The following is a 24,842-nucleotide window of genomic DNA, read 5'->3' on the forward strand; positions in this document are numbered from 1 at the left end:
TGTTCCTATTTTCCATTAACAACAAGTAGTTTTAGTAAGAACTAATCAGCCTACTTTCCTTTTATTGTCTCTACAACTGGACTAAATTTGGTTCAAGGAGGTCCACAAGTTAGATCTCTTGCACCTCAAATGTTCATGCATCTGCCATCTTGGATCAGGGTGGATGACATCATCACAAACTATGCCATTGAAGTGTCCCTATGTGTCCCTACAGCTTCAGCAAATTTGGTTCAAATCAATTAGACTGTCCACAAATTAGCCTGCTTGCGCCTCAGGACAAAAGCCATGCAAAAGCACTTGCACTTCAAAAGGTAACTTGTCTGCCATCTTTAATCGGTGTGGATGACATCATCACAAACTATGCCATTGAGGTGTCCCTATGTGTAACTCACTGCAACTGTACCCAATTTGGTTCAAATGGGTTAGACAGTCCACAAATTAGCTGGCTTGCACCTCAGAGGTTCATGCAACCACCAGCTTGGATTGGGGTAGATGACATCATCACAGAGCACACCATTTATGTCTCCCTATGTGTCCATACAGCTGTAGCAAATTTGGTTAAAATCAGTTAGGCAGTTCACAAGTTAGACCACTTGCACCTCAAAAGATTACATATCCGCCATCTTGGATCGGAGTGGATGACATCATCACAAACTACACCACTGAGGTGTCCCTATCTGTCTCTACAACTGTACCTGATTTGGTTGATATTGGTCCAGGCATTGCAAAGTTGATGGGGCCACACAGACACACACATAGAATATGGGTGATCTCATAAGCCTATTGAAAAGTAGGCTAATAACAATAACAATGACAATGGAGAGGAGAGCTGGTCTTGTGGTAGCAAGCATGACTTGTCCCCATAGCTAAGCATGGTCTGCCCTGGTTGCATCTGAATGGGAGACTTGATGTGTGAGCACTGCAAGATATTCCCCTCAGGGGATGAAGCCACTCTGGGAAGAGCAGAAGGTTCCAAGTTCCCTCTCTGGCTTCTCCAAGATAGGGCTGAGAGAGACTCCTGCCTGCAACCTTGGAGAAGCCGCTGCCAGTCTGTGAAGACAATACTGAGCTAGATAGACCAATGGTCTGACTCAGTATATGGCAGTTTCCTATGTTCCTATGGAAATATGGGAATTTTTTGTGGAGAGGAGAGCTGGTCTGTGGAGAGGAGAGCTGGTCTTGTGGTAGCAAGCATGACTTGTCCCCATAGCTAAGCAGGGTCTGCCCTGGTTGCATCTGAATGGGAGACTTGATGTGTGAGCACTGCAAGATATTCCCCTCAGGGGATGAAGCCACTCTGGGAAGAGCAGAAGGTTCCAAGTTCCCTCCCTGGCTTCTCCAAGATAGGGCTGAGAGAGATTCCTGCCTGCAACCTTGGAGAAGCCACTGCCAGTCTGTGAAGACAATACTGAGCTAGATAGACCAATGGTCTGACTCAGTATATGGCAGTTTCCTATGTTCCTATGTTCCTAATGACAACAATAATAAATAAATGAATAGGACAAACATCCTGCTCTGATCACATTCAGGTGTATGCTTTTTTAGCCTACTTTCATTGTAGGCTTGTGAGATCATCAGGCATTCTGTGTGTGTGTCTATGTGTCCGTGTGTCCCCCACTATCAACTTTGCAATGCCTGGACCTATACGAAGCCAATCAGATTCAGTTGTAGGGACACATATGGACACCTCAACGGCATAGTTTGTGATGATGCCATCCACCCCAATCCAATATGGCAGGTGCATAAACCCTTGAGGCACAAGTGGGCTACCTTGTGAACTGCCTAACTGATTTGATCCAAATTTGCTACAGATGTAGGGATGCCCAAATCGCATGGTGTGTAATGATGTCATTAACTCCAGTTCAGGATGGTGGCTGCATGAACATCTGAGGCAAAGCAGGCCAATTTGAATGCCTAACCTATTTGAACCAAATTGGGTATAGTTGCAGTGAGTGACACACATGGACACCTCAATGGCATAGCTTGTGATGATGTCGTGAATGCCGATTCAAGATGGTGGACACATAAGCTTTTGAGGAGCAAGTGGGCTAACATGTGAACCACTTCACCGATTTGGACCAATTTGCTGCAGCTGCAAGGACACATAGGGACATCTTAACAGCAAAGATTGTGACGATGTCATCCACCTCAATTCAAGATGGTGGACATGTAAACTTTTGAGGCGCAAGTGCACTAATTTGTGGACAGTCTAACTGATTTGAACTAAATTTGCTACAGCTGAATGGACACATAGGGATGCCCCAATGGTGTAGTGTGTGATGAAGTCACCCACCTCCATCCAAGATGGCAGATGCATAAATCTTTTGGGCACAGGTGCACTAACTTGAAGACTGTCTAACCATTTTGAATCAAATTTGGAACAGCTGTAGTGAATGACACACAGGGACACCTCAAATGGTGCAATTTGTAATGTATTTTATGTATGTATTTGTATATACCTTACCCCCACCCTGGAAAAATTCCTGTGGGTGCCTGTGTATCTAATACAATGAGTTGCTGACCAAAAGTATACTAGCTCTGCCCTTCAGTTTTACAGATAATCAGTCGCTGTTACAGTGCCATTAAATAAAAAAACCCTCCCAATGAGGGCTGAGCAGAGGCATGCTGGGAGTTGCTGTGAGCAAAAACATAAAATCACTGCCAGAAACAGATTGCTGCATATTAACCCTCAGATGCGTTCATGTGAGATGTTTCAGCTGTTGCTGAAATACTGTAGTTGCTGGATGTGGGCCAGATCATGACATGTTACCAAGTCAAATGGAAGCAACTGGTGAAGGATGGGGTACCCTTCATCAGCGAAAAATGCATAAGGAGGGGTGCTGGGGAGGGTGAGCCTTGCAGGCATATTTGAATATCAGGGTTCCATGACCGTGAAGAATGTGAAGCCAGGCAGAACAGGTATTCCCAAATGTTACACTCTGAAGCAGTGCCAGAATGAGGCACAATCAAAGTAAGCTACAGCTTCAGACCTCACATTATGAGTAGCCTCTGAATACCAAAAACCTACTTAAATGTCCACATAATTGGTAAAATAAATTACCATTTATGTAAAAAAAAAACATAAAGAGAAATTGAAGCTCTTCTCACGATCAGTGAGAAGAGCTTCTTCCGGTTCTGCGGGGAGAGCAGGCTTAGCCCGCTCTCCCCACAGATGATCCAAAGGCAGCCCTGGGCAGCCGGATCAGCCGCCCTCATGACTTCTGGTTCCATCACGGAGCAGGCGGGGGCTGCGGAGAGCAGGGGCCGAGCAGCCACCGGAAGTTCCAGGATGACCCGCGGGGCATCCTTGTCACGCCCTCGCTCTCAGATAGCGAGGAGGAAGTGGGAGCTGACAGCCCTTCAGCCGATGCAGGGGTGCCTGAGGGGCAAAGCCCGGCTGTCAGTTCCCAAGAGACGGCTGAGGCAGGTCCGGCTGATGTTTCAGAGCAGGCACAGCAGTCTGAGGCAGCAGAGACAGCGACGGACAAACCAGAAGATGAGCTGTGCAGGCAACCCCCACTGACTCCACAGCAGCGGCGCGTCACAAGACAAAGGGCACAGCTGGAAACCATCAGGAGAAGTAAACGCCTCTTACAGAGGGCTGATAAGCCTTGAATACCTGCCAGCTGAGAGTTATCAGCTTGGACTATAAAGCACGTCCACAGCTTTCAGTTAACCGCTGGAAGACAACATTTGTCATCCCTCGTGTCGACAGCTTTCAGCCTGAGCCAGATAGAGAGAATTATTTCCGAGCCGTGTTTCGCTGCTGCAGCCCAGTTTGTATTGTGAACTATCTTCCTGTACTTCCCTTCTGGGTGGCCAGATTGCTGATAATCCTGGAGAGACCCTCGAGCCCGGGAGGCTGCTTGCAGCCTCCTGGTTGGGGGTCTACTTCTGTGTCGCCGCATGGCGCGGCCACACACAAGCAAAAAAGATGACAGAGCGCTCGCTCCATTAACCTCGTCTAAGGGGAGGGGTATTTATGGAGGCTAGCTGCCGGGAGCCGTGCAGCTCCTGTTGCAGCACACAGTCGCCCCAAAACGGGCTAGGCTCCCTTAGCCCACTTTTGGGCAATCGTGAGAATAGCCTCATTATCTTATTGAGTTTATAAATCTATGCAGAAATAACTATAAGTTATATCAAAATTTTAGTAGACAGTGAGGCGAGTCTCATGATCAGTGAGACCCACCTTAAGGGGGTTTGTGGGGAGAGCAGGCTTAGCCCGCTCTCCCTGAAGGCGACTGCCGGCTCCGTCATGGAGCCGGTGGGGGTTGCAGGGATCATGGCCCCCGGAAGTTCCAGGATGCTCTGTGCAAGTGCATGCTGGGGCATGCTGGAGAGAACCCCGAGCCCGGGAGACTAAGCCTCCCGACGAGGGTCTCCTCATGTGTTGCTGTGCTGCAGAGCCACACTGCGGCAATACGTGATCAAAAAGACGAGACTAACAGAGTGCTCGCTCCATTAACCTCGGCTAAGGGGAGGGGTGCTTTGGGAGGTTTGCTGCCGGGAGCCCCTTGGCTCCTGTTGCAGCACACAATCGGCAAAAAGCAGGCTAGGCTCCCTTAGCCCGCCTTTTGCCGATCACGAGAATCGCCTCATTGAAACTTAGGAAGCTGCCTTATACCAGGTCAGACCCTTGGTCCATCTAGCTCAGTATTGTCTGCACAGAATCACAGAAATTTCTCCAAGTTAGCAGGCAGGAGTTTCTCTCAGCCCTATCTTGGAGAAGCCAAGGAGGCAACCCGGAACCTTCTTCATGTAAGCATACAGATTCCTTCCCATAATGGCCCCATCCCCTTAGGGGAATATCTCATAGTGCTCACACATGTAGTCTCCCATTCAAATGCAAACTTAGGGCAGACCCTGCTTAGCAAAGGGGAGAATTCATGCTTGCTACCAGAGGACCAGCTCTCCTTCTATGACCTGGCCCATTTAGACCAAAGCCTGCCATCAGAGTTATAGGCAGCACTTGCTTCTTGAGACAAATGCTGCTGTAACCTTGAGTAATGTACTGAAGGATGGGGTGAGTGACATGCCAGGGCGGGACTTCTGACCCATTGCGTAATACTATGGGGCCTTCTCACATAGCTCAGGCCTCAACATGCCATAATCCAGGCCTGCTCAGAAGACCCAATAAGAGAACCTGATTTTGCTCAGGCCTTGTGACCTTGAAGTCACAAAGCCTGAACTGATGAACTGTTCCTGTTCATCCCAGCATAGTATCCTTCCAAGTTCCAGCAGCAGTTGTTGGGGCCATCCTGTGCTTCTTTTTGGACTGTGAGTCTCTTTGGGACAGGGAACAATATTTTCATTTTAGTTTGCTATGTGAATTGCCTTGAAAACCCTTTTTGTAGAAAAATAGTGTAAAAAAATTCTAAATAATGGTGGCTGGTATCCCGACTAACACCGCACCAGTGCAAGCATGTTGCAATAGGTAGTTCCAGTACGTTGGATGCTTGCATTTCAGATTAGTGTTGCACTAAAGTGTGTCCTTGAATAAACTGTGGCATGCCTCCTGCTGGGAAACCTCTTCTTCAGTCCATACACATTTAAGGGAATGATGGAAAGCTATCCACTAACCTCAGGGCCAACCCGAGGATATTTCATGCCCCAGCCTGGCTTTGACACCCACACCTACACCCACTGGGAGGCAGAAGGCATAGAGATGCTTATCCCTATCACCCGCTAGGGGTGTGCATGGAACCGGTTTGGCTGGTTTGGTTTGAATCTGAAGCAGGTTCGAACTGACCCAGCCAGGTCCGGTTCCTGGTCTGGCCTAACTGGGTCTGGTCTGGTTCAGCCGCCGAACCAGTTCACAGGTCGGTTCAGGGGATATACTTGTAGAGGGGAATCCGGTGACTATTCCCCTTTACAAGTAAAGAGGTATTCCCTTACTAGGGTGAGGGGGAGTTACCTTATTGGAGGCAGCGGAGACAACGGCAGCAGTGGCGGGGCAGCGATGGCGCCAGGCAGTGGCGGGGCTCCTTCAACTCCCCCACTAAACTCCTGAAGAAAAGCCCAGGGTGGCGGCAGCTTGGTAAATGAAGGGGAGTGCACTTGGGGCTGTGCCAGGGAAGGTGGGTGGTGGAGCATGGTGGCGCAAGCAGCTGTGCCATCCAAGTAAGGACTCTGTCTGCCCCCGCCCGGCCACCCTCTACCGTCCTGTACCGATTCGCATGAACTAGGCCCGGTTCAATCACAGAACCAGCCCTGGGTCAAGGTGAACCAGTTCGGGATGAACCATTTGTGTACACCCCTATCACCCACTCACTGCTCGCCCATTCGCTTTGCCCTCCTCCACCACTGGCGCCTCCTGCCTGATCGCTTACTTACTCGCCTACCTGCCGCATCTGCTGTGTCTGGACTGGGCCTTTGCTAGGCCTCAAAGTGCTTATTATTATTATCTCCCTCCCTCCCTCCCCTCTCATTTAGCCTGGTCCTGGTACATGGACAATAGGGTACTGATAGAGTTGTTTGATGCCCAGTGGTACTGCAAACCACTGCAGTTTATGTTGTCACATCCCATTTGTCTGAAAGGGGGCCAAAAGTCTTTCACAGTCTTGAATGTGACTGCAGCAGTTTTAGTAAGGGACTATTTAAAGAAGGTCTCTGAATGGTGTGTGTGTGTGTGTGTGTGTGTGTGTGTGTGTGTGTGTGTGTGTGTGTGTGTGAGAGAGAGAGAGAGAGAGAGAGAGAGAGAGAGGAAAATAGGAAGCTGCTATATCAGACCATTGGTCTATCTAGCTCAGTGTTGTCTTCACAGACTGGCAGCAGCTTCTCCAAGGCTGCAGTCAGGAATCTCTCTCAGCCCTATCTTGGAGATGCTGCCAGAGAGGGAACTTGAAAGCTTCTGATCTTCCCAGAGTGGCTCCATCCCCTGAGGGGAATATCTTATAGCGCTCACACTTCTAGTGTCCCATTCATATGCAACCAGGGTGGACCCTGCTTGGCTAAGGGGACAAGTTATGCTTGCTACCACAAGACCAGTTCTCCTCTCCCATGAGCTTTGAGGATATGCAATAGCAGCTTTTCCTAAGGAGCCAAGGGGTGCCAAAGGAGAAGCAGCTGCCTCTGCTTCCCAGCAGCAGCTTGGGTTGCTCTGCTCTCTCCCGCCCCACCCAAAAGCCATGCAGTTGCAGGTTGGCCATTTATCAGGTAGAATGACACAGTTAACAACACCACTCTACCTGAGAAATGGCCAGCCTGCAGGCCGCATGGCTCTTGGGTAGGGCAGGCTTGAGAGTGAGTAGCAACCTGCGCTGCCTTCTTTCGCACACCCCTGGCTTGTTAGGATGAGCCACTACTAAGGGTATGGGGGTGCCAGGATGATGCGTTTGAGACTGGCTTTGGTTATTCTCTGCGTGTTTCCCACTGGCCAATTACAGAAGGCCCATAAGTCTCTAGTACTGGGTGCTTTCCAGATTAGACCCTGCAATGGGGTCACGTCATATCTCTGAAGTGTGCTTCTGCGCTTCTTGTGTTGCGACACCACAGTCCCTACACTGACAGCAGGGTGCCGTTCAGATTTCCAATGCCTTGGTTCAAATTTAATCGCTGCTATGATGTTGTATATCCATAAGGAAGTTGCTGGTTTGGGGGGTTGTTAGTTTATGTGATGTTGCTCCCTCTTCTGTTTACATTTCGAAGGCGATTTGCTGGAATGGGAACATTTTGCTGCTGTTGAGCAGCTAACCTGGAAAGCACCCTGTTGAAACCCAAAAGATGCCTTAATAATAACTTCTCCATAAATATGTTTTATACAACAAACTGGCGGGCCTTATCCAGCCACCATGTGTTTCCAAGCAGTTCTTATGCACTTTATATGTCTGCTGCTGCAGCCTGCCAGTTCAGCTCAGCGTTCCTTGGGGAGACGATGTGAAGAAACTCACACAGTGTACCAGACGAATCCTATTTCAGGAAACTCACACTCTGAATCACAGGCGCAGGCAGCAAGGAAACCAAAGAGCAGCCTGTAAAGTGGTGTGTAATGACTGAGAAGAAGTAAAAGCACAGCAATAGGCAGCAAGACCTGCTCAGCTTGAGAGGAGGCTCATAAACACTAATCAAAGCAAAGGGAGAGAAGAGGAGGAAATATTTACAAACAGAAATTCCCCCTGCCTGGGGCATATAGCCTGCCATGATGCCAGAGCGCAGAATTGCCTTCCCCCCGCCAAGTGTTGTCTAGTATCTCCCCAAATATTAACTTCTTGTTTGCCACAAACAACCAGAAAAGGTTAAAAAAATGTGATTATGGCTGGAAGTATCAGGTGTGATGAGAGAGACAGTAGGCAACACTTTGGAGAAAGGAAAATCTACAATCTGGATTCATTCCCCAATCAAACTGTTTTTAAACCATAAAGGTTTGGCCTGGTTTTCCAGGGTTTTAAAAAATGTTATATATATTTTTAATGATAGTTTACATTGTTTCTAAAGTTTTTGATTTTAGTCGTTAATTGATTTTAGTTTTGTTTTAATGTAAACCACCCTGAGCCATTTTGGAAGGGCAGTATAGAAACCAACCAACCAACCAACCAAATAAATAAATAAGCAAGCTTTATTCCCCAGGCAGGGAGAGTAGAGGTGACAGGATAGACATTCCCACTTCAGCCGGCAGATGGGATAATCACCTTTTAAAATGTGCCCCTGCATTTTAAAAAAATCTACCTGCAAGTAGGAAACTAGCAGAGCAAGGAGTGAGTCTAGACACTTTTCCTACCGTGTCTTTGTTTCCTTATTATAGGGTTATTGTTGTTTTTAATTTGTTTTTACAACGGGAAGCATTTAAAAGAGCATCTTCCCGACCTGCTAAAGTGCTATATCTATGCCACTTCCTCAGGGCTCTACTGGGAGAATGAGGTGAATCAATGAGTTGACTGGAGAATTCTCACCTGAAGAATGAGGTGTCCAATTAAATGACTACACTATGTCAGATTGCAGGTAGGAACAGCTTTTTTTGAATGCTTACCTGTGGCTTTAAACCAAAACCAAAAACCACCTCCCTGCAAGAAGAAAATTAGTGCATCAGGGAGAAGAGGTTCCAGGACAGCCTGGTCTTTGGTCTGCTAATTTCCAACTTTCAGGGAGTTTTTATTTACACAGGTGACATCAACTCTACTTTTCCTTTATTTAGGAAGATTATGTGATAGATGAGTCCTTCTTTCTTCCCCGAAGGCCAGAAGCTATCCCACTTTTTGTTGCACCCAAAACTACGGTGGGGAGGCAGCTCTTGTGGCTGTATTAAGATTGGGTAGGATCCAGCTTCTCATCAGTTGGGGACTCCACTGTGACCTAAACTTAGCTAAGATGTGTTCTGCTTATTAGTCACTTTCCTAAAATAGCTACAGGAAAAGCTTCTGCAATTTCCTCGAAGAAGGCAGAATATTCTAGATTTCATCTGTGACTTATAGTAGTAATGGATTGAAGCACTGACAAAATGTCTGCAAAATAGGGGTTTTAAAAACATTTCCTCTCTAGTGCTTCATCCTCAATTATATCTGTGCTGTCTACAATGAATTCTGAAGGGCCACCCAAGAAAGTATCACTATACAATCTACCACCACTACCAGTACAACTATCCTTATTATATTTTGCAATATGTTTATAAATCAAATAAATAAAATAATAATAACAATAATATATACTGTGCATCAGAACATAAACATTAGGCAGGGAAAGGACTCAAGGTTTAATCAAATGCCAGATGAATAAACCCAACAGCAAAATGTAGAATTTTTGTCAGCTAGGAATTCTGTTTTCCCCAAACAAGACAGTAGGTTTACCATGTCAGGAGAAATGAAACACAGGGTTAAGCAGGTAAGTAGAGCTGTATAAGGATGCAGAGGAATTGAGGTAATGTAAACTGCCCTAAGCCATTTTTGGAAGGGTGGTATAAAAATTGAATTATTATTGTTATTGTTGTTGCTGCTGCTGCTGCTGTTATTAATACAAACATCAGCCACACAATACACCAGATATAACTCTAGTCAAGAAGAAAGAAAAACAAGTCAAAATAATCAACATAGCAATACCAGGTGATAGCAAAATAGAAGAAAAAGAAATAGAAAAAATAACAAAATACAAATTGAAATTGAGAGGCTGCGGCAGAAGAAGACCAAAATAATCCCAGTGATAATTGGTGCCCTAGGTGCAATTCCAGAACAACTTGAAGAGCACCTCAACACCATAGGGGCCACAGAAATCACCATCAGCCAATTACAAAATGCAATATTACTGGGAATAGCCTATATTCTGCGGCGATATCTATAATAATAACAGCAACAACATTGATAATAAAATTCAGCCATCCCAGGTCCTTGGGAAGGACTCGATGTCTGGACAAATCAAACCAGTCAGTAACACCTGCCTGACTGTGTAAATAAATAATAATAATAATAATAATAATAATAATAAATAGGTAACATTTTTTAAAGCACTAATTGTATCAGAACTTTGTTTGTATTGCTTTATGGAGTAGCTTTTAAATATCTCTGATCACTATGAAAAGCAACCTACATCTAGAAAAGACTCAGGAGAAAGTCAGGTATGTAGTACACCGCTCTGGGCTCCTTGGAGGAAAAGCGGGATATAAATGTAATAATAATAATGATAATGATAATAATAATAACTGACTGTGTAAATTAATAATAATAATAATAATAATAATAATAATAATAATAAATATTTTTATTATTAATGAGGAGCATAGTTCCATAAATACAGAATGTAGCTTTAAAAAAAATGGCTGGAGTGGCCTCTCTAACTTTCCCCTGTTTCCTTCTCATAGGGCCATGTTTTATCTGGGGGTTGCTGGAGTGCCGGAGAAAGGGAGAGTAGGGACCTAGTCCTCCCAAACAACCCTGTTCCCCCAATCTATATATATATTGCTCTAAGGCATACCCCTCGCTAATCCCATGTGTGGCAGCTCTTGCGAGAGAGCTGCTGGCAGGGGGAGAGGAAAGCAGTGGTGGTGGCAGACAGGCTTGTGAGTGAGTTGAGAAAGGAAATGGTGGTGGGGGGGAAGAAAATGGCAGCAGGCAGGTGGTCAAGGGGGGAAGAAAACAATGGTGGTGGGCAGGGGGAGAAAAAGGCAGCGGGTAGGCAGGTGGGGAAATAAATCGCTTCTGGCAGCAGGCAGGATGGGGTGGAAGAAAGCAGTGGCGGACAGAAGGATGGAGAATGAAAACGGCGGGGTGTGTGTGCTGAGAACAGAGGGAAAGAGAGAGGGAGGGGGAAGGAGGAGGGACAACTAGAGGCACAGATGCTCTGCGCCTGGCCCAGCTCGTATTTATTAAATAGGGTTAGGGTTATGCAAAACAGTTTATGCAACTGAGCAGGGCAGTGTGACTGTCCAGAGCTGTGGGTCTCTGGGGACCACCAGCTGCCTTCCCTGCAACCTCTCCACCACACTGGGCACGCCACTGGGCACGCCACCAGCCACTCTCCAATGCTACCAAGCCGCACAGAGCTGTCCCTATCTCAGAGAGAACAGGCAGCTCTTTAAGTCAAGCCTGTTCTTACTGACATCCACCGAGCCCATGATGTCATCAGGCGGTGCTGGTGCAAAGCAGGTAGGCATGATGGTGGCCAGGTGATTGGTGATTTATTTAACCCTGCTACTTAGTATACAGGTTGCAGCTTCCTCAAAGCAACGTCAACACCTTATTTAAAGTTCTAGGTCATTACTTTGAACTAACTTGCAATAATTTGGGCTTTAACTTTCAAAGAAATATGGATGACTCACTTGAGATTTCAGCCAGCTGTGACGTTAACCATTTTATAGACACGTGAAGGTGTCTCTAATGCACTGGTGGTTGGTGGTTCCTGACACTGGGGAGGCACTAGGCAGGGCAGGTGAAAGGTGGAGCCGCAGGTAATGAGAGATGGAGCCAATTGTGGGCAGCTGCAGAAGTGGAGCTGGGACTAGGTGGGTGCCTTAGCAATAACTGGCAAAGTGCAGATTTGTAGCTAATATGTGGGATCAAAGTACTAACACATTCACACGCAAGCACACAAATCTCAATTGCTCATCAGCAGAGATACAGAGAAATATGGAAAACTTCTGTTGCTTTATAGTGCTTTACAGGGCTACAGCTGTGTGTAGATTTGTATCTAATATGGCAGGATCAAAACACAAGCACACTCACACACAGGAAAAGAACTGTACAAGCCACAAGTAAAGCACAGACCAGCTACAAAAGGCTGCTTCTGTGGCGAGTAAATGCATTCTGAAGTCATCAGGGCAGCTCTGTCGGCCTGATTGATTCAAAAATGAATACTAATAATGGAGGAGGAGGAGGAGGAGGACAACGACGACGACGACGACAACAACAACGAGTCTGATTCTGAGTCAGTCTTCAATGGAGGCCCCATCATGTTCCCCTTTAAGATATGAAGGGCAATGACTTGAGATCTGACCTTCTTCACAGAACTACTTAGACTATAGAATTCAGAAGGTTTGCTCACATGGTCCCCATCTGGGTAGGAGGTGCGCCCTGCCATGGTGGTTCATCAGCAGTTGTGAAAACTCCAAAAATCAAGGTGGTAGGAGAGGAGAGTGACCACGTGAGAGGCAGGAGCAGGGTGGGACAGCTTTTTGTCCACTCTTAGTAAATTGCTGGGGAAATAATCTGGGTAGGGTGTTCTGCCTCCCACACAATCACTCCTACCTTGATCTTTGGAGTTCTCACAACCACCAACTGGGAGTGCACCCAGCTCTTCTATCCTACCCAGATGGGGATCATGTGAATGAGTCTAGTGTCCCTGGAAACACAAGAGGCTGATTCAGATACTACCACCCAGGGTGGCTCATTGCATGAGAAGTGACAGCATACTGTGTTCTCTGTTCTCGCTGCTCCTCATTCAATAGCATGGATAGTTTCCTTTAAACTACTTTAAACATTGAAGAGAATAAACTCATTCAGAAACCCCAGTATAATCATACACATGAGATGGTTTGTTGTATTAATGATACATATGGTTAACTTTTGATAACTTTCTAGCATTATACAGTTATATATTTAAGAAATTTTTCCTTTTTAGAAAGTGGTTATTATGCGATAACAGAATGGGTTTTACAGATATAAGCATTGATTTACTTTTAAATCAGTACTTTAAAACGTTACTTTAAAACATTAAAGGAGCATTTATTACAACACTAAAGTGGCATTTAAACTGCATAATTAGGGGCTGGCTTGAACCCTGCAACCCTACATGATTATGAAAGGCAGTGGAGGGGGTCAATGGTGCAGTTTTGCGTCTCCTCATGCGAAGCACAGCCACTCAGAGAGGTCATGTACATAATCAAAAATTGTGTTCTACCCAGGTTTAGGAGCGGTTTGTGCTCCCAATTTTCAGTTGTGTGGAAGCAAGGTAAGAGGAAAACTTGGTTAGAAGGGATTGTATGGAAGCAAAATAGAAGGAAAAGCTATGCAGGTTTTCCTCCTAGCTTGCTGTCTTCTGAACTGGTCTGAACTTCAGGCATCACTTTTGTTGCACTTTTGTTTCGCTATTGATTTTGCTGTTCTAAGGGTTGTATTGGTGGTTCTGCTGAAGTTGAGTCTGTTTTTATTGGCTGGCATCGAAACTAATGCAGTGCTCATCCTGGTAACGCTGTTCTGGTGCTAGAGGGGAGGGGCCATTTTTGTTCATCTCCCCTCCACTTTCAAGCCCACTGTGCCTGAGGACTGCATGACCCATGATGCATGACAGTTCTAGGACAGAATCTGGTAAGCCAGAGGAAGACAGTCTACAGCAGGTCAGGCACAAAACTAGGCAGGTATTGTTATTATTATTTATGTTGGGATCCACGCAAATCCTGGCTGTGCTGTGACACCAGATCCAGTGCTGAAGCCCAGCTCTTAGCCAAGGTTAAGGATGCAAATGCCACCCCAGTTCCTGGGATTGTGTGTCAGTGTGAGCTCCTTGCAGCTCACACTGACACAGAGATGGGTGCCTAGAGTGTCCATCCCCTGGGGGAATCCCCAGTGCACTGTGCTCAGCATGCGGTGCACTGTGGGATATACTGTGGCCGGGATAATGTCCTGGCCTCAAAGCAATCCACCCTGCTCACGCTGCATGGAGCAGGGCTGATCATGTGGAAGTGAGTTCCGTGCTCTCACCAAGGGCAGGTCTATCATCCGGGGGGAAGGCAAGGTTTGCAAAGCCTTCCTCCCACCCACCTGGTAGGTCATGTGAATGGCCCCATTGACTACACAGACTTGCAGCAGCTCTCCATGCTTTTAAGCAGGATTCTCTCTCAGCCCTCGCTGGAGATGTCAGGGATAGAACCGGAGATCTTCTGCTTGCAAAACATTTGCTCTTTCACTGAATTACAGCCCCTAAGTGGCTAACTTTCCCTTGAGAAGTCCATAATGCTGGGAAAAGTGGAAGGAAAGAGAAGAAGAGGATGACCAGCAGCAAGGTGGATGGACTAAATTACAACAGCAATGAATGCACCACTGAGAGACCTTAAAGGCCAAGTTGAAGACAAATCATCCTGGAGAGAATCTATCTATGTGGTTACTAAGAGTCAACACTGACTTGATGGCACTTAATCAATCATCTGAGCAAAGAAGCACCTTTTAAAAGTGGTGATTCACTTATATTTAGCAGGGGGAGAGCAACTGGCCCTATCTAACCCCAGCTGTTGCTGGTGTCTTTCTTATGTTTCCTTTTTAGACTGTGAGCCCTTTGGGCAGGGAGCCATTTTATTTATTTATTTATTTATTTATTTATTTATTTATTTATTTATTTGTGCATGTAAACCACTTTGGGAACTTGGGTTGAAAAGCGGTATATAAATATTCGTCGCATTTCTATTCATAATCTTACAGCAGACAGTGCTCCCATGTAGTCAGCATCCAAATGCGAACCAAGGCAGACTTTGCTTAGCAAAGGGGACAATTCATGGGGGCGCTTCTCACGATCAGCAAAATTGGGTTAGCAGAGGCTAGCCCGATTTTTGGTGACCGTAAGAACCACCAGGCTTGCAGTCTAGCCCGGTGGTTCTTGAGTGGCAAACCCGCTCGAGAAGCCCTGGTAAAAAAGCAGGTTTGTGGAGTGAGCGCTCCAGCAAACCTGCTTTTTACCATCATGAGTAGCCGCGGCGCGGCTTCGCGCCATGCCTGCTCATGAGTAGACCCCCGGCCAGGAGGCAAAAAGCTGCCTCCCGGCTCGGGGGTCTCCCCAGTATGCCCTGTGTGCTCACGCAGGGCATACTGGGGCTTGTGGGGGCCGCGTAGCCCCCGCTCCCCCCACCCCCCACCGTCTCCGTCTCGGGGCCAACCATCGTGTGGGCGGCCGATCCAGCCGCCCAGGGCTCCCTGCCCGCTCGTGAGCGGAGAGAGCGGGATTAGCCCGCTCTTCCCACTCACAAGTTAAAACCGGGTCTCACTGGTCGTGAGACCTGGTCCGTGCTCACTACTGCAAGACCAGCTCTCTGCTCCACACTTATTGCCTGATGGAAAAAGAGCCTGTTTGGATGATGCTTTATTCACCATTTGCCCAAATGCAGTAAGGATGCTAAGAATACTCAAGCCTGGGCTGTGTATGGAAGAGCAGTCTGAATGAATTGCTCCCTCCAAACAATTAAGGAAAGGTTCCCCAGTACACTGGGGTTGGGGGGTGACATGCACACTCACAGCATGCACACAACCATATCACATGTGGGCAGCAGGGGAGCAAAGGATCATCCAAACTAGATCTCTCTTTTACTGATTGGACAAGCAGAATATGGCTGCCTGGCAGTCTTAAGTGCTGTAATCAATTTAATAAGTCTACCAAATATGCATACTGAAAGCACAAATTCCTTTGCTTCCCACTACATAAAAGGCTCTTGCTATGGCTCACCCCGGAAAAACATTCCATGGAGATCAAACTACACTCCTGCCCCCATGGCAGCTTGCCGCCAGGGGACTAGCAATGTCATGAAAAGGCCAGTCTACTGGGGAGGACCTTAGACTTGAAAACCTTTGGTCATGCAAAAAGAGGGGGTCCCCACTTGTGCCCTCCTGGTTCTCTCTTGTTAATGTTAGAACTTTTGTACAGTGAACCCCTCCTCTCCAGGGAAGCCTTTGATGGATTGGTACTATAGAGAGTGATGCCCATCATAACCACCCCATTTTGTTTAACCCATAATAATTTCTGCTTGAACAGGTTTCGAACAAGAGCAAAAACCTACAAAATCTGTCTAACTGTCTAAATCTGTCATGAATGTGAAACAGAGAAAAAGCATGCATACCCCACAGGGTCACAATGGCACTAGAAAAATTACTCTACTAAATTACTCTACGAAGATTTGTCTCCCACCAAAGAGTAATAGTGCTAGTTATGATGATAGTAATAGTTATATGTGAACTGAGAGCCAGGAAATCCAACCTCAAATGTATGATACAACTAAATTTGGGAACTGGGCAGTTTGGCCTGCGACCTCCCTAGTTCAAAACATTTAGAATAAATATGAGCTGGGCCCAAGCCTTTCTGGAGTGTGAGCTCAGTTCAAGGATTATCCTAATGTACAGCTGGACACATTTTATGCAGGGCAAAAAGAGTGTACTGTAGAAACTAAGTTTTTGTCCAGTTGTGACTAACAAGTTTAATAAGGAAGTAGGTTGCCAAAGGCAGCGGGTGGCGGGGGGGTCTGCAGAAGTCCCCCCTCCCCCTGCAGGCCTTAATAATCACTGCCACGGCCTTACAAAAGGCTTGCAAACACCCCCCCCCCACGACTGAGCTGAACAGGGCAGGGGTTCAAGGGTGTGCCAGTTCGGTTCAAGGTTGGTCCGGCCTTGAACCGAACCCAGCCAGCCGGTTCCGTGCACACCCCTAATTCAGAAGCACTAGGAAATTATGAGTCTGTCCTCATGTGCACCCTAACCCAGGCTAGGGAAGCCCAGCCTGGGTTAGGCTGCACATGTGAACCACAGGGATAGGGCCCGATCCCCGTGGGGCAGTGCCACCTAGCCTCACATTTAAACCCGGCTCTTAGCTGGGGTTAAGAGATTGAGTGAGCCCTTAACCGGGTGCCCGTGTCCTGGGGGAATCCCCCAATGCATCATGCATGTCATATGGTGCATTGTGGGATATCTAGAGGCTGGGATTCATCATCCCAGCCTCTGGAGCTCTGCGCTGTGGCACACAGCATGGATCATCTGGGAGTGTGGTCTGTGCAACAGATCACCACTTGTTTGGGGGGAAGGTGAGTTTGACCAACCTTCCCCCACTGCCTGCCCCACCCTCCCAGCCCTGTAAACGACCTCTCTGTTTCCCAAGAACCTTGACATCCACAGTGCTGTTGTCCTTCCACAATGGGCAACGCCCTTCCACAAGTACACCATTAGGGTATCAGCCAATGTTACTGTGGCTCCAGACTTACCTTTTATCCCGCCTGATGGTCTTTGGCTTGTGGAGTACTTCAGGGGAACTTTTATTTTATGCCCCATGTTAGTCAACATCTATATTAAACTGCTGGGAGAAATCATCTGGAAGTTTGGGCTACCAGATCAGTATTGGGACTAGCTAGCACTGGAAGCTAGTGACCGAGTAGATCACTCTCTCCTTACCTTGATGAGAAATCAGGTGCTTATTTCTTCCATTGTTGCTGCTGTAACAGTAGCAGAAATAGCAGTGTTATCGCTGCTGGCACTCCCCTTTGTTTTCTTGAAGCCCCCCGACTGATGTAACATGCTGTGGGTGGGGCAGAGGTAATGGTTGGTGTTATCAGGTAGCTATTGGCCAACGACATGGATCACACCGTGCTGCCACCATGTGTCACAGCCCGGTCTCAACCAGCTCCGTGATTTTTAAGTTTAGCCACTGCCACCAAGTAGGCTTGGTCTGACTGAATCTACAGAAACATCTTACCAACATCTGATGTATTAAAAATTCAGTTGTGTGGTAAAGGCTTTAGGTAGGTGTGGGGTGGAGAAAACAGACAGGAGCTACAGATCTTTAAATACAAACAAGAAATTTTACTTTGAAGACAGTTCAGTTTAAAACAATAGTTCCTTGGGGTGGGGGAAACAACCCACTGAGCACAAGGAAGAAATAAAATGTGATCAAAATGCATCCAAACTGACCTGTCTAACACTGGGGCCTAACTTCAGAGTCCTTACCCAGAGTCTTCTGCAATCACCTCAGTTTCTCCAGCAAACCCAGCTTGTCCCTTGTTTAGGGTTAGGTCCTGTTCACAGTTATGGGTAAGTGATTCAGCTTTCCAGAGAGATTTAGGTTAGGGGTGTTCACAGAACCAGCTGGTCTGGTCTGGTTTGAGTCCAAACCATACCCGAACTGGGCCAGTTCGATCCGGGGCCCCCTCGAGCCCCACCCCCCCGGTTCAGTCTGCTCCAGGTGGGGTTCACAATTTTTTAATTTAAAGTTTTTTTAACTTACCCCCTCCAGGGGAGTTGCTCAAGGCGGCCTGGGGCGGGGGTCTGCAGAGGTTCCTCCCACCCCCACCCTGCGAGCCTCCATTACTGCCCAAATGAACCTGTTCTTCTGGCTCTTTGGCCCGTTCGATCCTTCCCCCTCCGATGCAGTGGCCCTTTTGGAGGCCGCCATACCTGCGCAATGGGTCTCTGCATGGCCTGGGTCATTCCATTCAAACCTGAGTAGGTTTTCCTCCTACCTTGCTTCCACACAATCACTTCTACCCAGGTTTTCCTCCTGCCTTGCTTCCACACAACTGAAAACTGGGAGCACACACAGCTCCCAAACCCGGGTAGAACACAGTTTTTGATTGTGTGAATGACCTCATTACTGAGCTAGATATTTACCAGTACAAAATTTAGCTGATTATTAACCTCACTGAGGGCTCCCTCAAACCTGGAGCCAACCCTGTGTGGGATCCTGTCAGTTAAAGAAAGAAACCATTGGGCTAATTAAGTCTTTCAGTACTGATTCATAACCATAGCAAGAATACTTGATCTCATCCAATGAAGAGTCTCTTAGTCTGCTCTCCATAGCCATAGTCTTCGAAACCGCTCTGCTTAAGTTTCATCCTTCTGTTTGGGTCTTCTCATTTGCTGCCATATGGCAACTGGAAGAAGGGAAGAATGGCCTCTTTCAGCCTTGGGACTCGACATATGGGCAGTGGCTCAGATGTCATTGAAAAGGGAGGCAAGAAATAGAAGCCCCAAAGTGAACGTAGTTTTAAAAGATCATTCAAGACACCTGAAACGCTTACCTGATCCATGTACTAAAGGCCTCTGGGTTCATGGCTGAGGGCAGGGAAGAACATGCTGGTCCCAGTTCCTAGCCTGCAACAGTCTTGCCCTTTGAAGTGGAACGAAGTGGAACAAAGGAACATAGAAAGCTGCCTTAGACTTAGCTGTCTATCTAGCTCAGTATCGTCTACACTAAGCATAGGAGCATGCAGATGCTTTTTCACTGCTCTATGGCCCTATCCCATAAGGGAATATCTTAGAATGCTCACTTTATTTATTTATTTATTATTAAGTTTATATACCACCTTTCATTAAAAACAATCACAAGGCAGTTCACATAGAAAAAAGTAAAACAGAACTATAAAAATTACACAATTAAAATATTATGCTAAAATATAAAATCAATTAAATCAGATCAATTAAAACATTTTTTTAAAAAATTCTCCCATCTAAATGCAAACCAAAGTGAGTCCTGCTTAGCAAAGGGAACCATTCATGCGGACTGCCACCAGACCAGCTCACATCCCCAAGTGGAAGTTAATGTGATCTAGAGAAAAAGCTGCTCCCTGGATGGGGTGCGGGCCATCTCCCATAAAAATTTCCAAGCTATGTGGAGCTTCTCTGAAGAAGTTTGCACAATGAAAAGTACCAACTAAAACAAATGTGTTGGCCATCCCGTGCAGTGGAACGCTGGCATTAGGGACCCGCCAGGGCTGTGTGTAAGGTGGAAGGCCACATTGCCCTGATAGGGCAGTGCAACAGAGCAACTGCAGAATGACTTAAACCCACTTTCAGGAAGCTGCATGGCACTTTTAATGCAGGGGTTCTCAGACATGGGTCCCCAGATGTTGCTGGACTACACCTCCCATCATCCCAAGGGTTGCTGCCCACTTGACGAGATCATCTGAGGGGGCTCTGCTCCGGGTGCTGACAATGAGGGAGGCTCGGTTGTGCACACGGGACAGGGCCTTCTCTTTTGCTGCCCCCAGACTCTGGAATGTTCTCCCAGTGGTCATTCACACCTCGGACTCCATCACAATTTTTAGAAAACTTGTTAAATCTTGGCTTTTTATCCAGGCCTTTACATGATTGTTTCTATTGCTGCTTCTGTGTGTTTTTATCCGTGTACAGTTTTTATGTCTGTATTTTATATATTTTAAATCAGATTTGTTGTCATATTTTTAGCTTAATACTTTTAACTGTCATTTTTATTATATGTTTTTTAACTTTTGTGAACCACCTTTGGATTCTTTTTAATGAAAGGTGGTATATAAATTTAACAATAAATAAATAAAATGTTATCATCAATTCTTATAGGGATGATGGGCGTTGTAGTCCAACAACATCTGGGGACCCAAGACTGAGAACGCCTGTTCTAATGGTTTCCAATCAACATAGTGCTATGCAACTGTCCAGAAGCAGTTTTCATTCGTTCCACAGCTATTCTTGGGCTACACCATCAGGGCTTGCTTTCATCTTCTGCAGTTGCTCCAGCCGGTCCCTAACACGAATGTCGCACTGCACAGAACCTCAGCCAGCATTCTGTAAAAGTAAAGTGTGCCGTCAGGTTGGTGTTGACTCCTGGCGACTACAGAGCCCTGTGGTTGTCTTTGGTAGAATACAGACGGGGTTTACCATTGCCTCCTCCCATGCAGTATGAGATGATGCCTTTCAGCATCTTCCTATATTGCTGCTGCCCGATAAAAGCGTTTCCCATAGTCTAGGGAACATACCAGCGGGGATTCAAACCGGCAACATCTGGCTTGTTAGTCAAGTCATTTCCCAGCCGCGCCATGAGGTGGCTCAGCATTCTGTAGACCACTTCCCCCCTCCCCCTTCTTCAATACACTGTGTCAGCCTTGGCTGGATATTATAATGAGAATCAGTGAGTACCCCCTTTTAGTACATTTGTAATGATTTGGGCCTCCTCCGAGTGGGGAAATGGCACTTTTACTGTTTTGAGGGGGGGTGGTGTCGTCATCCTCAGCTTCCTCCTTGTGTGATTAATCATTACATTAGGAAAATTTGTCAGGAAAGTAATAGGTGGGGATGTAACAGGAGCAACAGTGGACATTTAGAGTCTATTTGCATGAGCCACTGTGCATCTGGTGGGCTACTGTGTGAAACAGGATGCTGGAATAGATGGTCCTTGGGCCTGATCCTTCTTATGAGTGGTTGGGCCGGCGGGCGGTGGGCGGGGAGGCAGGGTTCAACCTACCTCTCCCCAAACAATCAGCTTTTTTTGCTTTAGCATGCAAGCCATGCACCCACATGGAAGCGTGGATCAACAGAGGCTGAGACTCGTTTCCCAGCCTCTGGGAATCCCACAAGGCACTGCTGAATCCCACAAGGCACTGCGCGCTTGCTTCCTTAACATTGGCTAAGAGCTGGGTTTGGGAGCAGAATTAGGCTGGGAGGGAGCACCGGGATCTGAGCAGATCTCGGCACCATACATGAGCCGCCTAGCCCAGGCTAGGCTGCTCGTGAGAACAGCCTCATCGTCTTCCCAGATTATAAACCCAATGGCTGACATACTGAAAAAGTTACTCAATGGAAGTCCTATTGAAATCAAGTAGTCCATTAGAGTAACTGCTGAGTAGCACTACTGAGTAACTTAGTCTGCATGTCAGCGACTGTATTAAGCTTGTTCCACCAGGAAGAAATGTGAAAAGCAGCCCTGCAGAACAAAGCACATGAGAGCTGTTTTCATGATTGGCATTAGGGTAGGAGAGGCCTCCGACTCTAATTCGGGAGCCGGGCAAGCTCCCAATTGGCCACTGAGAGGGAAATGCTTGTCTGTGAGCTGGGTATGGAGGTGGGCAGCAAGAGGAGTCCTTTCTCTCCACCCATGGGCGTAACTATAATAGGGCAAGGGGAGACTGTTGTCTGGGGGCCCACTGCTTTGGGGGCCCCCCCAGAGGCCAGCCCACTTCTACCTCAAACATCCATATACCTGCCATCTTGAACTGGGGTGGATTACATCATCACAAACTACACTGACTGTTGTGGTGTCTCTATGTGTCCCTACAACTTTACCAAATTTGGTTCAAATTGTTTAAGCAGTTCACAAGTTAGCCCACTTGCCTCTCAAATATTCACATGTCTTCCATCTTGAATCACAAACTACACCATTGAGGTGTCCCTATGTGTCCCTACAATTGTACCAAATGTGGTTTAAGCCAATTCCCACTTCTACATCAAACATTCATGTCCATCATCTTGAATTGGGGTGGATGTCATCATCACAAACTATGCTGTTGAGGTGATTCAAATCAGTTCCTACGTCCATGTCAAACATTCAGATGTCCATCATTTTGAATTGGGGTGGATGTCATAATCACAAATTATATAGTTGAGGCATCCCTATAAGTCTCTACAAATGTGCCAAATTTGGTTCAAATTTGGGCAGGCTATGGGGTTGAGACTGGCTTGGTCATCATCATTATCAACAACAACCAAAAATAATTTTATTATTTTCAACAAATGTTGAAAATAATAAAACCGCTTTTCAACAAATGTTTCCAAAGCGGTTTACATAGAGAAATAATAAGTAAATAAGATGGCTCCCTGTCCCCAAAGGGCTCACAATACTAATAGAAAAATATTAATCTCTCTGACTTGAGACACATAGCTAGCAAATTGACCACGACAGAAATGTCACTAACTATTAGTCACCTCAGTCATGCAGTTTTGAAGCATCTGGTTGGAGAGGAGAAAACTTCTTCAAGCTCTTTAAAAATTGGAACTGGACCAGGGAGTTGGTGAGTGTTTGCACAAGAAAGTTTCATCAGGGCTGTTCTTCCCCGTGTCCCAATAATTTTTTGTAGTGAACTTTGATCTGTGGCTTGTCTGGATGGGGGGCCGGATTGTTTGGAGCTTGGTATGTTGGAATGATAAGGAGCAGGGAGGAGGCTTGGAGGGTGAAATGTTTGGGGAAATTACCATTGGGATTTTGTGTTATTTTGTAGGTTTGTGGCAGGGAATCCCCGAGGCAGAGCCTATCACTGTGGGGAAATGTGATGAGCACCAGGGCAGGGCTTCCCCACCTAAATCTTGCATGTCCCAACCAGGCGAGGGAGGAAATAGACACCCAAACACCCACATGGAGGGATTGTCACTGGCCCAAGCAGGGAGCTATGGTCTCACCATCAAAAGGCAATGAGGCCTCACAGGATCAGGAGCAGCTCTTGTGGGATCTTGTGATGGGATCTCATGAGATTTGCTCCAGCTGTCAGGGGCTATATAAGGGAGGACTGGCTAGTGATGAGGGGCCAGTTCTGGAGGAGGTCTTGGAGTAGAAGGAGGCCTGGGACCCTGACTGAACAATGGGGGTAGCTATGCTACAATGGGGCTAGTGAATGTAACAAGCCCTGCCCATAAGCCTGAAAAGTTCCCCCAGCAAGAAACTCTGAGGCCACAACCTCTTGGCTCAGTGGAAAGCAGATGGCCGTACTAAGAGCATGACAGCTTCTTCTGACAATCATTAGAGGGTAACTCAAGTGTCTTACCCAGTTTCAGGAGCTGTGCACAATCCCCATTTTTGCTTGTCTCTGAGTAAATAGGGTAGAAGGAGCAGGAATGCTCATGTGTGAGTGAGGAGCTGTCTAGGGTGATGCCGCCCTACCCAGCTCTCATACCCAAAAGCTGAATGAGTTAGGACAAAAAGTCATCCTACCCAGTGGGAACGTCACAGTTGATCATTCCCCACTCCTTTTACCCTGTTGTCTACTCACAGATGATTTAAAAAAATTGGTAGCATGCACAGCTCCCAAAACTGGGTAGAATGCTTGTCTCAGTTAATGATCGCCATAGTAAACCCATTGTGAGACGGAGGCTTGAAACTTGGAATGTGGGTGGAGAGTGCATTAGATCCTTAGATTAGGTTGGGTTAGGTATCTGTCAGAAGCAATGTCGTGAGAGCAAAGATAAACATATACCTTGATAATTATAGCAGACACATTTGGAGACATTTTGAACAGGGGCGACCCTTCCATGAGGCGAGGTGAGGCGGTCACCTTAGGCAGCAGATTATTGGGGCACAAGCAAGGTGGCAAGGTGCTCTCCTGCCTCATGCTTTAAACGGGAGGATGGGAAGGAGTGGGTGCATAAGGGGAAGTAGCATTTGGTGCCCTACCTCCAGTGCAAAGAGATCTTGAACCTCGACTGACTCGGTATTGTTCTTAATAGGAATCAGTCAACCATAATGGTATGTTCTGCTGGTATGTTCTCCTAAGATCCACATATTTTTAAGGTCTGAACACCTACTCCGAAATCTGGAACAGGCACAGCTGGGGCTGTGACAGTTTGCAAACATATTAAGCAACCTTATTCTGTGTCAGATTATTTGTCCATCTACCTCAGCATTGCCTACTCTGACTGGCAGCAGTTCTCCAACTGAACTCTTTCCTCTCTCAGCTCTATAAGTCAGGTAAGACTCTTGTCCTATGCCAGTACTGATTGTGTGAACGGCCCCATTACCTATTACCGTTCTTATCTGCAAGATAGGTATTATGATACTTATATTGCAGTTGGAGCTGAGAGGAAGTGACATGCTCAAGGCTACCTAGAAAGTGTTTATGGCAGAGGCAAGATTCCAATTGGAGATGTTCTGGCTCATAGCTCAGTTGCTGAGCCACTATGCTCCACCAGCTCTTCCAGTAAAGTGTACAATTACATGCACAATTG

The 24,842-nt window shown here is 46.6% G+C and overlaps 1 protein-coding gene across 14 annotated transcripts in view; it reads left to right on the forward strand.

The window, feature by feature from the left end:
- BEGAIN (brain enriched guanylate kinase associated) overlaps nucleotides 1–24,842 on the forward strand; it is a 359,789-nt gene that overhangs the window by 59,445 nt on the left and 275,502 nt on the right. For 6 of the 14 annotated variants that reach the window (XM_053284652.1, XM_053284669.1, XM_053284658.1 and 3 more), the window contains exon 2: nucleotides 8,837–8,937. The exons of the other annotated variants lie outside the window; for them this stretch is intronic. Coding sequence is in view for 2 of the 6 variants with exons in the window: in XM_053284669.1 (XP_053140644.1) it covers nucleotides 8,924–8,937 (14 nt within the window). In the remaining 4 variants the exon portion in view is untranslated. The remainder of the gene's footprint in view (nucleotides 1–8,836; nucleotides 8,938–24,842) is intronic. 14 annotated transcript variants of the gene reach the window in all.

Source organism: Hemicordylus capensis, chromosome 1, assembly GCF_027244095.1.
Source record: "Hemicordylus capensis ecotype Gifberg chromosome 1, rHemCap1.1.pri, whole genome shotgun sequence".
Taxonomy (NCBI): domain Eukaryota; kingdom Metazoa; phylum Chordata; class Lepidosauria; order Squamata; family Cordylidae; genus Hemicordylus; species Hemicordylus capensis.